This window comes from Lacerta agilis, chromosome 8, assembly GCF_009819535.1.
Source record: "Lacerta agilis isolate rLacAgi1 chromosome 8, rLacAgi1.pri, whole genome shotgun sequence".
NCBI lineage: Eukaryota > Metazoa > Chordata > Lepidosauria > Squamata > Lacertidae > Lacerta > Lacerta agilis.
Genome location: NC_046319.1, coordinates 27767570 through 27783986, shown reverse-complemented (window position 1 = coordinate 27783986; position 16417 = coordinate 27767570). Strand labels below are relative to the sequence as shown.

General features: G+C 41.1%; 1 protein-coding gene across 3 annotated transcripts in view; it reads left to right on the top strand.

Annotated features, from left to right (window-relative positions):
- The window catches only part of URI1 (URI1 prefoldin like chaperone), a 43753-nt gene extending 35499 nt beyond the window's left edge, over window positions 1-8254 (top strand). For all 3 annotated transcript variants that reach the window (XM_033156689.1, XM_033156687.1, XM_033156688.1), the window contains 4 exons: window positions 2358-2625; window positions 4326-4468; window positions 5833-6091; window positions 7456-8254. In XM_033156689.1, coding sequence (XP_033012580.1) covers window positions 2358-2625; window positions 4326-4468; window positions 5833-6091; window positions 7456-7644 — 859 coding nt within the window. In that variant the 3' untranslated portion in view covers window positions 7645-8254. The remainder of the gene's footprint in view (window positions 1-2357; window positions 2626-4325; window positions 4469-5832; window positions 6092-7455) is intronic.
- Window positions 8255-16417: the final 8163 nt, after the last annotated feature.

Below are 16417 nucleotides of genomic sequence, written 5' to 3'. Positions count from 1 at the left end.
ACTTTTCCTCTTAATCAAGTCTGGGTTCTCAGACAGGGAAAGACGTTGGTGATTTGTGTTTCCATTGTTGTCAAACTTGCATATTTTGAAAACTATCTCATGCATTGAAATTCTCTCTGAGTCTAGGACTGGCTACAGAATTCTGCTTAGCACTTAGAAACACTCTCCCTGGTCTTCCCTTTTTGGTGAACAAAGCCTGACCCAAATTTATAGTGCATTGCAATCCCATATGCAGTGTTGCATTTTGCATATCTGACATTCTGTGATTATTATACCCACAGTCTCATTTACTTTCTGCATCTGCAACATTTTCCATTTCCAGTCACAGCAAGTAGAAAGTTTCAAAGTTCTTTTCTTCATCTGGAAAACATGAACTTCTGTAATCTTCCTTTGTTACAGGATGAGGATGCTGCTTAAATAAAAACAAATTGACCAGGAAATACAGTAGAATTGGCTTGGGTACTGATGTGCATAAACAGAAATATATATTTGCATGTTTTAGTCACTTTGATAGCAAAAAAAGGGAAATCCCAGGAAAAATGGGGAAGGGGGGAGCAGGTAGCAAAGTGGCAGGAGAAAAACGTGCAATGTTTTTCTGTCTCCACTTTCCTGCTACGGCAGAAGGAGAGTAGAGACAATATAACAAGAGATTGAATGTCAGTATTTGGAGCACCCAAATGAAGTTCCCAAGAAATCCCAAAAGTGTTGGGCATTAAACTTTTTCTTCACCCCCTTTACTTCCTCCTCCCCCACCCCAATTTTAATGACAGCAGAATGTAATCAGTTAAGTAGTAAGTGCGGAATCTTCTGGCTAACACTTCTGGCTGACACATATTTTCACCATAGACTTAAATTAGTTTTACAGTAATTCATTCCGCCGAGGCAACCGTGGGATTTGTAATTTTGTGAAGTGGAGGACACTGAGAACATAGAGAATATAGGAAGCTCTGTTATACCAGGTCACATTATGTATCCAGTTACCACAGAATTGTCTACTCAGATTGAAAATGCCTCTCCAGGGGGTCATATGGAATTCTCTCCCATCTCTTGCTACTAAATCCTTTTAAATGGAGTTGCTAAGGATTTAACCAGGGACCTTCTGTGTGCAAAGTGTATACTCTGCCACTGAGCCATGGTCACTCCTAAAGTTTCTCACCAAACAACAATTCCCATGTTTCTTTATAGGGAGAGAGGAATGACCGATCAGGGGAAGTAAACTGTTATAACATAGTAGTGCAAGTAGAGCCTTTGACCATACTGGAATTCCAGGCTTGAGTTTTCAACATCTTTCTAAAAGAAAACAACATTTGCTTAGTTGTACTTAAAGTACAGTTGAATAAATTCAAAGCACTGTGTCATAAAAGAGTTGAGAGGAGTCTTGAGGATGAGATTGGATCACGCAGCAGCCAAAGTTTCAGAACCACCAGGTAGCTGAATTTAACTTGTATTAGAAAGTACAGTAATAAGAAGAAACTGGCGAGCAAAAAGTGTCAAAATATCTGTGGAGTAGGTAGGTTTGGGGGGGCAAACTTTTAAAAAACCTTCAGTAATTTTACTTAACATTTATAATTTTACTTAACATTAACATACTTGGGAGTTTGGGGTGGTTTCTTGGTAAATAGGAACAATTGGTGACATTGGAAATAATGGCATGTACATTCCCATTGTTCACCACAGCAGCAGAGCATACTATTAGAAAACATAACAAGTCTGTTAGTGGCTGCTAGTCAGGATGGCTGTATGTAGCCTCTTCGTTTTAGTAGAGTAAGCAGGGGAGCAACAAGAGAGAACTGTTGCCTCCATGTACTGCTTGTGACTTTCTCAGAGGCATCTGGTTGGCCAACATGGTAAACAGGAAGCTGGGCTATTATTTGTTTATTTGCTCTATTTTGCAGATTTATAAACCGTTTCACAGCCAGAACCTACTGAAGCAGTGTATAATAAGATAAAATGAGAGATAATACAAAACATAGAAAGTCTAAAACAATAAAACCATTAACAGTTAATATTCCATAAAAAGACTCAGTCATGCTTCAGGGAACACTATCTTAAACAAAACAAAAAAAGTAGTAGCTGCATAAGTAACAAACTACTACTTGTCAAATTACAGCTTGTAACTGATTATAGAGGATCAGTGCTGCAACACTAAAAGTCCAGTTTCCAGTACAAACCAAGTGTGCCTCTGGTGCATGGGTACTCTGGTGTTATTTGTTGCATGCTGCTCTTATTTTCTTAAGATAGTTGTCCATATCTTGCAAAAGAAGGGAAAGCCCTAAAAATAGGCAACCATCAGCTAAATGCTTATTTTATGGCTTTTAACTGGAACTGAATTTTATCCTTCCCCATCCCCACTCTAGGATCTCTGATGCTGTTGAGGCAAATGGAGAAGACACTTCCTCCTCTGAAGAAGAGAGAGAAGAAAAAAAGACAGATGTGAATTTGGCCGATAGGGGGAAAGAACCTAATACTCAGGGCAACTTCCAGAAAAAAGTAACCAACTCAGAAGTGTTCAGAGATCAGCTTAATGGCCCAAATCATTATTGCAGTGATGATGAGGATGATTTAGCCATTGCTGAGCATGCCGTACCGACAATATATTTCTCTCATACTGTGGAACCTAAAAGGGTTTGTATTGCAAGGATTGTTGAATTCATATTATGGAGATTGTTGAACTATAAGTTTGTAATGCTTTTCTTGCGTAATACGCTGCTACTTGTACATGTGGAGAAACCAGGCTTATTTAGGGTTCTAACTAATGTCGTATTCTCATGAAATGATTAGGTAAAAAGGGGGCTTTTGTATTTCTAATCTAAACTCTTTGCCTTCAAACTTAAAAAGATCACATGTAAAAAGAATATGGTATTAAAATCTACATGCTACCCAAAACTGCTTAAAATCTTGTTGGCTTTATGTAAAATGGGAAATGGACTTAACCAGGAATGTCCTTTCTGTTCAGTAGGCTTTAGGGCAAGAAATGGGATTATGTCTCTTCATTTAAAAGATAAGGCAAACTTTGCTTTCTATCTGAAGAGGATCCCTACCATGTTCAGGTCATTGGAAAGAGTAGTCAGAAGGACACCTAGGTACACCTAGGACCTGGTACGATTGGATGTTGATGGAGTGTGATGGGAATGCTGTTTATTGCATTTTCTTATGCTTTGGCATCTAGAATGTAAACTCCAGGGTGAGCTAAAAGACTGAAGAAATCCCATTACTCCACCTTTTCTTTGGAGACTTTAGCCAGGGAAGCAGCCATTCCATTGACTAACTTATCCACAGAAAGGGTTCAGGATAGAACAGTTTGCCCTCAGTGTTGGTGGAGGCAAGATCCCATCACTCAAAGGCTATCCCCATGCCCAAGAAAAACCTCGGTGCTGCAACTCTTTTCTAAAACTCTGCAGATTTGCATTGGTATCTCCCAAGAAGCCTGGACACTCTCCTTTCTTCCTACCATATTGCTGAGATGAGAACAGATCAGTGCTGAGGAGGTTTCCTCTTATCTAATGTTTCCTTCCTACTCCATATATGATAATTAAGGAGAGATGGGGAAGGTATATTGGAGCTGTTCTTTAAAAGGCTGGCTTTGTTCCCAGATTTAAATTGGAGGCAGAAAGTGAAATGAGAAGAGTTGCCTCGCCTGTTAGGACATCAGGTTTTCTGCCCCAGCCTTCTGACTGAGAAGAAGAGTTAAACCTTTGCTGCCTTCTCTCATAGCTGATGAACAACAATTTTGTTTAAATTTGGTTTAGGTTATAGCCCTGAATAAAATTAATGTTTTGAAATTTATTTAGATTTTTCACTGTCATGGTGGATTTCCTTCTGGCTAGCGGTGCATCTCAGGTCACCTTAAACCAAGGGTGCATCTAGATTTTACTATCTTGTGGTGTACTACAGCCTGCTGTTTCATCCAAACCCAGAAGTGTGGTTAAACGTAACTATGGTTAGTTTAAACAAGCCAGCTTCAGAAACAATGGTTTGAAATTGGCTTGTTTGAAGTTACCCGCCACCAATTGTGGTTAACCAAAAGACTAACCACACTTCTGGGTTCACACATAACAAACCACAGTTAGCTGAAAACAGAATCAGAAGCTTCTAACCTCTCACAGCTATGCCAAAGAAGAGTGGATGGGTGGGAGCAAACAAGCCTAAGGCTTATGCAGGCAACACCAAACCACAGTTTTGCATTGCAGCCAAAACCACCCCTATATACAGGGGTGCCATGGACCTTAATATTTTGTTTGTTCAGCTGATTAAAGAATGATATTTTGCTGTCTTTGCTTGATTAAAGCCTGATTATTCATGACTAATGTTTATTTCTACCTCAGGTACGAATAAACACAGGAAAAAATACTACTTTGAAATTCAGTGAGAAGAAAGAAGAGGCAAAACGTAAGCGAAAGAATAGCAATGGCAATGGGCACTCAGCTACAGAACTGCCCAGCATCAAAACACCAGCAGACATTTATCGGTATGGCACCTGTAGCAAGAACAGTTTCGTGGGGTGTGATTCATTCTGCATAGTATAGCTCTAGAACAGTTGGTAATCTACCAAGAGCCAGAGGGCCACAGCTAATAATTAATCCTATTTAATTCCATGTAATTAATATAAATTATATAATGTATTCCTGAACCTTTTGTATGCCAAATTGCACCTGGTAGGAATATCTCACTTATTCTGTATTATTCATATTTGACAATTATTCAATTATTCAGTTAAATGGTTCCTTAAAAATGGTTTGGCCATTATGAAAATTGCAAAAACAATCAATTTGTGTTTTATTTTGCTGCTATACCTACTTAGGGCATTTAGCAGATATTGCTATTAATGTTTTCATATTGTTGTTAATTGCTACTGCTATTAATGTTTTCATATTGTTTTCATATCACTTCATATAAAGACTAAACATCTGTCTATGAGTGTATTAATGCAGAAATTCTCAGAGCTGAAAAATTTCCAAACCACTTTGGGGTGGCATGTTCCTTACTCTTCTAAAGCCATTTACTTTATTGGCAACTGATTATACCCATGGCAAAGCTACTGAGAAAACATCCCATGACTTTTCAACAGCTTATGCTTTGCATGCCACAAGTTCCAGGTTCAGTATTCAGTATCTCCTGTTAAAGCGGCCTTCTTCAAACAGATTCCTGACAGATGTTGCTGGATTACAATTGCCATCATCCCTGACCATTGAGTATGCTGGCTGGGGCTAATGGGCATTGTAGTCCAATAAGATCTGGAGGGCATCATGTTGGGAAAGGCTGCATTAAGGGTTGGAGGTAGATGATGCTTGGAAAAACCTCTTGAGACATTGAAGAGAGACTGCTAGCAAGAATATAGACAATACAGAACCAGGTGGACCCATGATCTCTCTCTGTCTCTCTTATCTCACTCCACCCTCTGCCAAACCTGTGAAGCTCACAAGTTTTTCAGAGCTTCTTTCACTTAAATAACCACACATTATATTCTCTTGAACTTGACAATTTGAAGTCAAATCTGGTTATTAAAAGCAAAAACTGTCACTTTATAAAAAGGTTCCTTCAGGTGGTGTCCAGTTTCATTTTGCAAAATACAAGTCTTTGTAAAGCTCTAATAAGGATGTTCACTTGTGAAGAAATGTGATAGGTAGCCGCTCAAAAGTGGCACGGTAACAGTTGCGTTGCTGAACGTAATCCACCTACCTTGCGTCTTTTACAACAGTTCAGTGAGAAAGTTGACTAGGCAAAGTCATAATTAATTTGTACCAAAGACAGTGAAATTATTGTGAATTTGTCATGTGGTTCTCTGCCCCCCCCCCAACATAGTTTATTAAAGCTAACATTTTCCTTTTGCAGACTCTTTGTTGATGTTGTGAATGGAGAGTATGTCCCTCGTAAATCAATTTTGAAGTCTCGAAGCCGTGAGAACAGTGTTTGTAGTGATACCAGTGAGAGCAGCACTGCTGAGTTTGATGACAGACGAGGAATTCTGAGGAGTGTGAGCTATGATGAAAGTACCTACAGTGATAACAGCGAAGGAATCTTAGTGGAGGAAGAAGAGGGGGAGCGGGAGCATCTTTCAAAAAAACCATCGCCATTATCAGGATTGTATGAGGTACAGAGAGAGGGTTCTTTCATTTATTGTTTCTTTTAGGAGAAAACAGGACAAATTAGAAACCTTATTAATGTTGATTTCATTTTTCGCAAATTGTCTTTAGCTGTCACCAGCTTATTCCTTGGGCAGAACAACAGAAATGTGCATTCCTTCCTCTACAGGCACACTATTCTCTTTCTGACTAAGGCATGCCGGGGGCATTTCACAAAGACAGCCTTTTCCCCATGTCAGTATGATTAGAGCACAGGTGACTCTGTCAATTCTCTTTCCTAAGTCAGGTAAACCATTTATAAAACACTCTCTTGTGAACCTTGGCACTTCCATCCTAGATGCATTTACTGGGAAGTAACCGCCACCATTTCAGTGGAAGTACAATTTCTTAGGATTTAGTTGAGATTTCCTCCTCAGCTAGAAAGAAACTAGAGAGTTCTGCACTCTCTCTTGCCTTGTTCTCGAGGGCAAATGGATCAAAGGGGCCAGGAAAAAAGGGGTACTCTGGCAGCAGGGTAAGTTGCTCAGAGGACACCCACCTCTAATAGCAGCACAAGGAGTGGAGGCACACAGACTTTTTCAGTAGCTCTCATTGGGAGAGGCACATAATCGTGATGGGAAAAGAGGGAGTTTAGATTAGGCCTTGCTCCCTATGAGTAACCAATGAAAATCTGTGATTTAGCATTTTGTTCACATTTTGCCTACTATATGAAGAACCATGCTGGATCAGGCTAAAATTACCAGCTGATCCAGGGACCCCTTTCCTGGAGCAGACAGCCAGATGTCTCCAGATAAGTTAACACAAGGCAGTCCGCAAAAGGACAGTTCCCCAATGTACCTAGCAGTCTTCCTGCATTTAAAAATATATTGAGCTTGTCTGCCACTTCCTATAAAATCTTACTTAACTGTTGTGATGATGTTGACAGGGGGAAAACATGTACGCAAAATAGTTTGTAGTTCGTACACCAGGTGTCAGCTTGAGGCAGTTAAAGGAGGAACAATATGAAACCTTGAAAGTGCAATATGATTGAAATATTGACAGGCCCCAAATCTGCAAAGTTGTATCAGTTGCAGAGCTGAAATTTACTATTGCATCTTCTGTTTTTATGTTCTTGAAGATACCGGTATGTCACAAAGAAGACCATTTTTTTCTTACTCCAAAACTTACATAGCGGTATGAATATCTCTCCTTAGGACACTAGCACTCCTTCTGGTTTTCTTTTGAGGAAGCTAGACTGATTACAGTTTTCTTTTGCAGGGAGTTGCTGTTGGTTTTGTGGAGTTTTTTTTCTATATTTTTGACTAAAAGAGAGAGTGATGGTAATACACTTTGTAACCTAGAAGCTTATTTTCAAGGTTTCCTTTCCTTGTAGGCTTTCTCGGGGACTGTTGTCGAGAAGGAGCCTTTGTCTCCTGCTTCAGCACCACACCCAGTAATCGCTCACCCTGCCCTGCCTACCATTCTGGAGCGAAAATCTGAGGAAGTTCTTTCTGAAGCTTCAGAAGAAACTACAAAGAGGGTTTCAAAATTCAAAGCTGCCAGAATGCAACAGAAAACCTAGTTTCTGCTTCGACAATGGAAGTTTAAAACGGCAGGCTGCGTTGATTTGATACTGTTCATGTTTAGACCTCTGTTGATGATATTTCTAAAAAAAAAAAAAAATCGGTGAAAAAACACTTCAAAATTCTTCTTATTTTCTTAATATCCCTGTATGCAGTCAGCACCTTTGTATATGTTTGCCTTACGATAACAGCACTTGGAATAATTTTCAAAAGAATAATCTTCATAAGGCTGTGTGTGTGTATGTGTGTGTTTAAACCTAAATACAGGCAGTTTTGTACCAGATGTGATGTTCTACATACCATATGGGTCGTTTGAAAGAAACTTTGCAACTTTCAAATAGAGCCAACAATTATATTTCATGACTTGCTTTAGCGTTTAAGACTTGCTCATATCCCCCTTTGTTTTGTAGGGTTTGCTTTTAGGTGTCTGTGCTGACGAATCATTTCTTTCCTACTAGCATAAAACCTCTGATAACTTGTATAAACTCTATGAAACAGAACGCTGTGTTTGCGTACTTTGCAGGGATGTTTCTTTGATGGAAAAAAATGGTATTTTGTAAAATTACACTTTTCAAGTAAAAGAAAAAGAAAAAAACTGAAATGTTGAAAGTATTCTCCTTTGGGTTATTATCTACAGTGGAGTTGAAACATTTTCTCAGTTCCAAATTCCTTGAGCATGTTCTCTGACCTTTCCAATACAGAGCCCTTTACTCTCTTTTCTTTTCTTTGTGTATGAAACACCTATTAACGTCAATGGAAATTACGTGCTCATGGGGAGAAGAGCTTAACCCTAAACTAAAGGAGGTTTAGCCCCAAAGAGATCTTCCCCTTCCATTGTGCTTTCAAAAATGTGATTCTGTTGTCGTGGGCTGTTCCAGGAAGCAATCGACCCTGTGCCGTTATTGTTCAGAGTTTGCAACTTGAATACAAGACACAGCATGGACATGTAATCAAAAGGAAGCAGTCTATCAGGCCATTCCTCCAGCAAATGGCACTAGGTCAGGTTGCAGGATTTTAGTCCACTTTGTTCCCTATTGCCATCCAAGCACAAATCAATGAGCCGGCTGCAATATCCGTACAAGACCACCTGCTTCAGTTCTGTCATGAACTGGGAAGCAACCAGATCAGGTCCACAAGAGGATTTCCCTCTCAGCTTTCAAAACCAAGGCCTATACAGTATGTCTTGCAGGAGCAACAGTGTAGGTAAACTGGTGGGAGTAATAATTTGTGTAGTGTTAGTTGCCATGACAGCTGGGGCCTAACTATGAGTCCAGTAAATAAACAAATGAAAGCAAAATAGCAAATTATCATTCCCCCCTTTCAGCTTGGTTCACTTTTCCATGTTACACTTGTTCCCACGTTCTCTTTGCGAAGCTAATACTGAGCAAGTGTTGAGCAGAAGCAGCTTCCATTGTGGCCCCAGCCCACAAGAGATGCCCTGGACCTTTGTCTTTAGAGAAGGGGAAATCGACTTCCAGGAATTTAGTCAAGGTAGGCAAAGGGAATCGCTGTAGCTCAGTGGTCGAGCACACTTTTCGTGCAGAAGATCCCAGGTCCAATCCCTGGCATTTTCACCTAAATGGATTAGGTGGTGAGAAACACCTTTGCCCAAGAACCTGGAATGCTGCATGCAGCTAGTCAGAATAAGATGGAGAAATAGTTTGGTCTGACCTGACACAAGGCAATTTCCTGTGCTCTAAATCAGTGTTTTTCAACCACTGTTCCGTGGCACACTAGTGTGCCGCGAGATGTTGCCTGGTGTGCCGTGGGAAAAATTGAAAAATTACTTTATATATAGTCAATATAGGCACAGAGTTAATTTTTTTAACATTTTCTAATGGTGGTGTGCCTCGTGATTTTTTTCATGAAACAAGTGTGCCTTTGCCCAAAAAAGGTTGAAAAACACTGCTCTAAATGACCCTGGACCAGCCCTACCATTGGGCAGAGTGGGGTTACTGTTTCAAGCAGCTGATACTGGGTGTCATGAAACAGCAGCAAACTGTTTAGCTCTCCTGTTTTTTTTTTTTTTTTAGTTGTATTTTATTATTGGAGAGGAGCTTGCCTCAGGTGACAAAGTAGCATGACTGGCCTTGAGTACCAAGTTCCATGACCATTGGGAGAGGGACACACACCATTTGTTGCTCTGCGTCAGGTGGTAAAACGTCTTCAGCAGCCAATACCTCAGTCATTTGCTCCAACTTGCTTATGTACTAAACAACCTTTACAGTGCAGCAAAAGTTGAGTGTTCTGTTGTATTTGTAAAGCAGGGTGCTTCTGGTTCTCAGAGGGGAGCCTGACAACTAAGAAGGCTTCTTCTTGTCTGTTAGTTACAGAACTCAGCCAGACATGGAAGGCTTGAGGACTGGTGAGTTAGATTGGAATTCAATCTGTTCATATGTCAAAATCAATCTGAACTGGTGGCCATTACGTTCTATGTAAAGTATGGAATACCCATTATGTTGTATAGGATAAGGGGCAAGTCTTTAAAGCAAGGAACCATCTGCAAATCTTACCGGGCAGTTGGTGTGGTTTAATGTCTAGAGCAGGGGTTGTCAACCTGGTCCCTACTGCCCACTAGTGGGTGTTTCAGGATTCTAGGTAGGCAGTAGGGGGTTCTACGGCACAAGCTGAATCTTTCCATTGAGCACTGGTGGGTGGTAAGGAAATTTTACCATCAAGAAAGGTTCATTAGTGGGCAGTAGGTATAAAAAGGTTGACTACCCCGGGTTGGAGTGTTGGGGTGGGATTTAGAGAACGAGTTCAAATTGCCATTACATCTTTTGGGGACGGGATAGAGGCTACGGACAGACTAATTGGTCAGTATTTCTCAGTTCAGATTGAAGTTGGTTTGGGGGGAAATGCATCAAAATGCAGTATTCCATAAGAAACTGTAAGATAGACATGGATTATAGCTAGCATGTATACTGTATATTCTGGCGTATAAGACTACTTTTTAATCCAGGAAAATCTTCTCAAAAGTCGGGGGTCGTCTTATACCCCGGGTGGAGAATCTGCGGTTGAGTATATCTCAAACGCTATATTTTAACTGGAAAAGATGGGGGTCGTCTTATACGCCCAGTCGTCTTATACGCCGGAAAATACGGTACTCCATTTCCCCAAATAGAGATGAGAGCACACTAGATGCAGAGTAAATGGCAACCTGTACACAGCCCTGGTCTCCCTCAACCAAACCAACTTTAGAGGGTTGTTGGTAAGGCAAAATAGCTCTCAGAGCTCTTTGGAAGAAAGGCTGCGTACAGATGTCATGAGTTTGTCCTTTTATTTCTTATTTATTTATGTAAAATATTTGCAGGCTTCCTTTTAGGGGCATTTCTTCCCAAAGCAGCACACATAAATGGCAGATAGATAAATCAAGATGATATACTTTACTATGAGAAAGCCACTCTGATCTCATCATAAGTCAGTTAAACTCTCAGGGAAAGACAGCATTTTAAAGAATAAGTCTTTGAGGCTCACTTGAAAGTCTGTAAGGCAGGGAAACAAGCATATAATCCAATCAAAAGGTTCTGTAACAGCAGGGCAACCCCTAAAAAGGCCCTGGCGTGGTTTTTTTTTTTGCTCACCAACCTAATAGACCGTACTGGCAGAAATGCAAGCAGGATCTCTGAAGCAGATCTCACTGTGTGGGCAGGATAATACAATGAAAAAGAGCCATTCACAATCCTAGTATCAGTCTATCAGGTCAGAGGAGGGAAATCCTGCACTGTTTGTAATTCACATATTTTTACATTGACTACTATGTGATTTTTGTGTGGCCAGCTGGCCAGAGTAGGGGCAGAAGCCATACAATGCTATTCCGGAATATTGGTGTCTCCTCTCAAACTGGAAAGTTTGGTGTGTGAGAGAGGGGGTGTTCTTTGGGACCTAAGCTTGCAAATACACACACTATAATTGGATATCACAAACCTCATTGAAGGTGTTAATCATTAGCTTGATACATGCTGAAATGTAGATTTTATGGCTCTAAAGCATATTGCGTTAGTACTAAAATAAGCCATCAATGCCAGTCCACCCTCTATTCACGGCTAAATATTTAAAGGAGGTTATTTATAGCTTCCTTAATGAATTCTTGGCTAAACAAAATGAAATTATGTCCTAGAAAAGTAGGAGCTATTTTGTAACCAGAACAGTGCATCTATAAAATATAGTGCTATGAATATGTATTTTAAATAACAAAGGGGTTGAAGATCTAATCTAATCTACCAGAGCTGGTTAATTAGAGAAAATGGGCCCCAATCTTAACTATGCTTACATGCTGTAAATCCCATTGGCTTGCCTGGAGTACAGTTGCTGTGTGTGCATCCTTTTCCTCTTCCCTCCAGCTGCCTTTATCTGGGTCCATGGATTCCCCCCCCCCCGACCCTGCTGCTTTCCATGGTTGGCAATCTCTAGCCCTGGACAGTCTCATTGTGGATGTTCGATGGACACTAGCTATGATGAATTGCTCTGCCTCTGCGGTCAGAGGCTGCAATGCTTCTGAATGCCAGTTTCTGGAAACCACAGATGGGGAGAGTGCTCTTGTGCTTGGGTCCTGCTTGTGGGTTTCCCATTGGGTCATGTGGTTGACTACTGTGAGAACAGGATGCTTGGCTAGGTGGGCCATTGGCCTGATCATCTTACAGTCAGGTACCAGCAATAAAGGGATACCAGCCAACTTGGGGGAAGGCCACTCACAGGAAATTAAGCTAAAGGGCACAAACATTCCACCCTTGTTTCAAATAGTATAACGTGGATGTGCTCCTTCTTGCCCCTGCTGTCCCTCCCTTCTCTGCCCTAGATTGCTGCCTCCACTTTTTCCAGGGTCCCAGGCAGTGGGTACCAGCTTCATGGGCTGTTCGTGATCGGCATTATCTTTGAAGGAAAGTTACCTTTTCAGAGGCACCAGCCCTCTTAGGACTGTACGGCAGATAGGGGTTGTGTGATTGCCTTGCTCCCTCGCAGCAGGTATTTCCTGTCTGTAGAAAGCTAACATAAGGGGAAAGGGCTCTAGTGTAGTGGTTAAGAGCGGTAGTCTCGTAATCTGGGGAACTGGGTTCGTGTCTCCGCTCCTCCACATGCAGCTGCTGGTTGACCTTGGGCTAGTCACACTTCTCTGAAGTCTCTCAGCCCCACTCACCTCATAGAGTGTTTGTTGTGGGGGAGGATGGGAAAAGAGAATGTTAGCCGCTTTGAGACTCCTTCAGGTAGTGATAAAGCGGGATATCAAATCCAAATTCTTCTTCTTCTTTCTCCCTCACATGCTACCTTTCTAGGTGCACAGTTTGTTGGGTGGTTGATGTTGTTTTAAAACATGGTGGGGGCATTAAAACACGCAACCCCCACCCACAGTCTGAAGTGACATGACTGTAGGAGCAGTGTATCAGGTGTTAACGTGTTGTTCTGCTTTTATTTATCCAAAAGGAGCTGCTAATAGTAGGTGTAACCAGGGGCAACAACAACAAAAATGAGCAACCTTAAACCCCTTGATAGGAATCAAAATCTGTGATACGAGGAACTGATACAGTTTTTCTCTATGTATGAGCAGGATGGAAGAATCACGACACTGAAATACTTTCAGTAGCACACTTAGGAAATAAAGATAGTTTGGTCTTCGAATGACACTGAACTTTGGCACAAGGCCTAACTCTTCCCTACGCTCAGAAATCCTTGGTATTGCAAAATAAGTATTTGTAGCTATATTTTTTGTATTCTTAATATTTTATACTGCTTTATGATTTTCAGTGTGTATACCACCTTCCTCCTGAAGGAAACTAGGGCTGCACATACATCAATTATAAAACTTTAGTTGAAAGAAAAATGCTCTAAAAACATGGATCTGGGGGTTGCCAGGAACAGTGTCACTCAACCATCAAGTGCCTGGGTGCTAGGATGCATAGTAATGTCAAAAAATAAAATGGAAAAGATTGCCTTTTGGGTAAACCTAACTAGAGAATTGCTGTGGGTGCCCTCCTGTTGAGGGTACGTTTCTTCCAACTATTAGGCAAAGCTACCCAATTTGGCTTCTGTTGTGTCTGTGCTTTAACCTAGTTTAGCACCTACAAGTAACCTCTAGATCTGTGAATATAAAAACTGGCTAGTGTCTCTATTTCTTTCCTTTTTTCCTTTTTTTACCTACAAGGGAACCTGTGTGTTTTGCCTAAAGTTGGAGACAACTGGGTAAAAACTGGATTTTATATTTAAAAAAGAAAAAGCTGGGGAGCCAACCATTGTATAATTCTTCACCACAAAAGTCCTAGGTGCAACTCCTAACCTGCATAGCACCCAATAAAGCCTAATCACCTGTTGCCTCCACCCACATTCTATTTTAAGGCTGTGACTAAATATAGATTTCTCCCATACTCTTCCTCAACCCCCTGGAGCTGTTTTTCATGGAAAAGAGTCTCAAGTGAGAAGGGGAGTGCATTGAATAATGGCGTGCTCTACCATGCATGAGCAGTAGTTCTTCCCACTAAGTCAGGGGTAGGAAATTCCCTCTTTTTGAGAGGGGCCAGAGGAACATTACCTCCCCGACAACAATATTTGGGGCGGGGGGACCAAAAGTGGATGGATCCCAGCAAGAGACGCAACCTTTTGTATACTAGGCTTCATTTCAGCCATGTAAAACTTGTAGCAGATACTTGCCTGTCAAACTGTTGCTTCTCTTTTCGCTGCCCATGACAGCCATTTTGTGCTGGCACCCACGGCACTTTTATCAACATATGAGTACTACGGAATTGGCAGGGAAGGAAAATAGCCACATAGTTATTTGAACTGGACACTGCTTTTTGAAGTGGCCTCTGTGTTGTGAAAATAATATGCAGAGAAGTTAAAGTGGGGGTGGGGAGGGAGTGCATAATTAAAGGCCCCTAATGTTGTGATGTCCTGGCATCAAAAAGGCAACATGGACTTAGAGCAGTATAATCCCATTCATTAGTTGAACACAAGCTTTTTAGGGAAGTTGTGGAATTTATTTTCTTGGGAGGCTTTCAGGAGAAGGTAATGGGATATTCTTTGGGAATATTCTCCGTGTAGAAAGGACAAGCTTCAAGTTTGAAGGTTGGATTAGCTGATCCATTGGTCTGTTCTGTGGCTTTATTCCATCAATGTGATGGCATTCAGGTGTGCAAATGAGTTGCATTCCCCGCCCCTGCCTTTTTTTTTTTTTTGAGGACTAGTCACACTGCCATCTTTCAAATCCATCTTTTAAAGAGAGAAGACTAGCGAACATATTTCCGTGCCTTTCTGAGAGAGATTTGTACAGCTGTTCCAGCTGTTCATTTTAACACAGTGATTTATGTTTCAAAATATGAGCTTGGATTAAAAGGAATCTGTGTGTGTGTTTGGTATGCAATATTTTTGTATTACAAATAGCTCCGTTCTAACCCACATTAACCCCATGGTATGTGAATTTTGCCAACTCCCCACTGTGTCTTTTAAATCAAATCCAGAGCATCACCAAGTGTGTTCTAATTTCTAAACAAACTCATCTTCCAGTAGAAGTCCTTTAATACTCTACTGCAAATTAGACAATCTAAGATGAATGGAGTATCTTTGTTAATTATGGAGTTTAATTGATCAAAACTACTGGACAGGGTTTTATTTATAGCAATTTCATGCTGGATGGATTCTATAATATTAACCAGCATTTTTTTTTATGAAGGTTAAGATGTGCATTTATCCAAATACACAGATAATCAAATATACAAGAGTCCTCTTTATGTAGGGTTACAATGACACAGGTATAGAGAAGATGGTGAGGAGAAGATAGCAAATTCGGATAACTGGAGACCGTGTCGAATTACAGCAAAGCCCAGTGGGAGCCAAAGAGAAGCCCAGCCCCAAGTGTGTCTGTATAAACAAGGAGAGTCAGTATGGTGTAGTAGTTAAAGAGTTCTGGACGGGGGCCTGGGAGACCAGGGTTCAAATCCCCAACCTGTGTGAGAAGCTCATGGGATGATCCTGGGCCAGTCACTATCATTCATCTTAACCTACCTCATTGGGTTCTTCTGAGGGTAAAATTGGAAGGGGAGAACCATGTATGTACATCACCTTGAACTTTTGGGTGGAAAGGTGGGCTACAAATGTGACTGTCAGCAATTCTGAATTCCATCTATATTATAAGCACCAAACTCTAGAGCAGTGTTCCCCAAACTTGGGTCTCCAGCTGTTTTCGGACTACGATCCCCATCATCCCTGACCACTCGTGTTACTAGCTATGGATTATGGGAGTTGTAGTCCAACAACAGCTGGAGACCCAAGTTTGGGAAACACTGCTCTAGATGATGCAACAGAGTCTATACATGCAAGCCTTCACCAATGGGGCAAATAGTTTGAAGTGTGTGCACGCAGAGAAGATTTTTATCATGGAACCCAAGGTAGCATACATGTCTCTCCTAAGAAGTCTCTGTCACCAAGGCACTGACCAGCTCTACTTAGCTTCAGCAAAGTAGTGTCTTCATATGCCTTCAGGCATTCCCTGTGATCTGTTTAAAGGAAAATAACATAGAGGGGATATGTTAACTTCCCCTACCCCAATAGTTCTGACACAGATCGATCTCTCTCCCTCCCTCTCTCTCTCTGACAGCTTCCTCCCAAAATTATTGTCAGATTTGGAACGAAGTGCACACCTGAAAATAGAGAGGCAGTGTGGTGCAGCGGTTAGAGTCGGATTAGAATCAGGGAGATCCTGGGCTGAATTCATACTCAGTCATTGGGCTCACTAGGTAACCCTGGGCCTAGCTGTGAGGATTGTTGGTTGTGCGATGGTTGTGA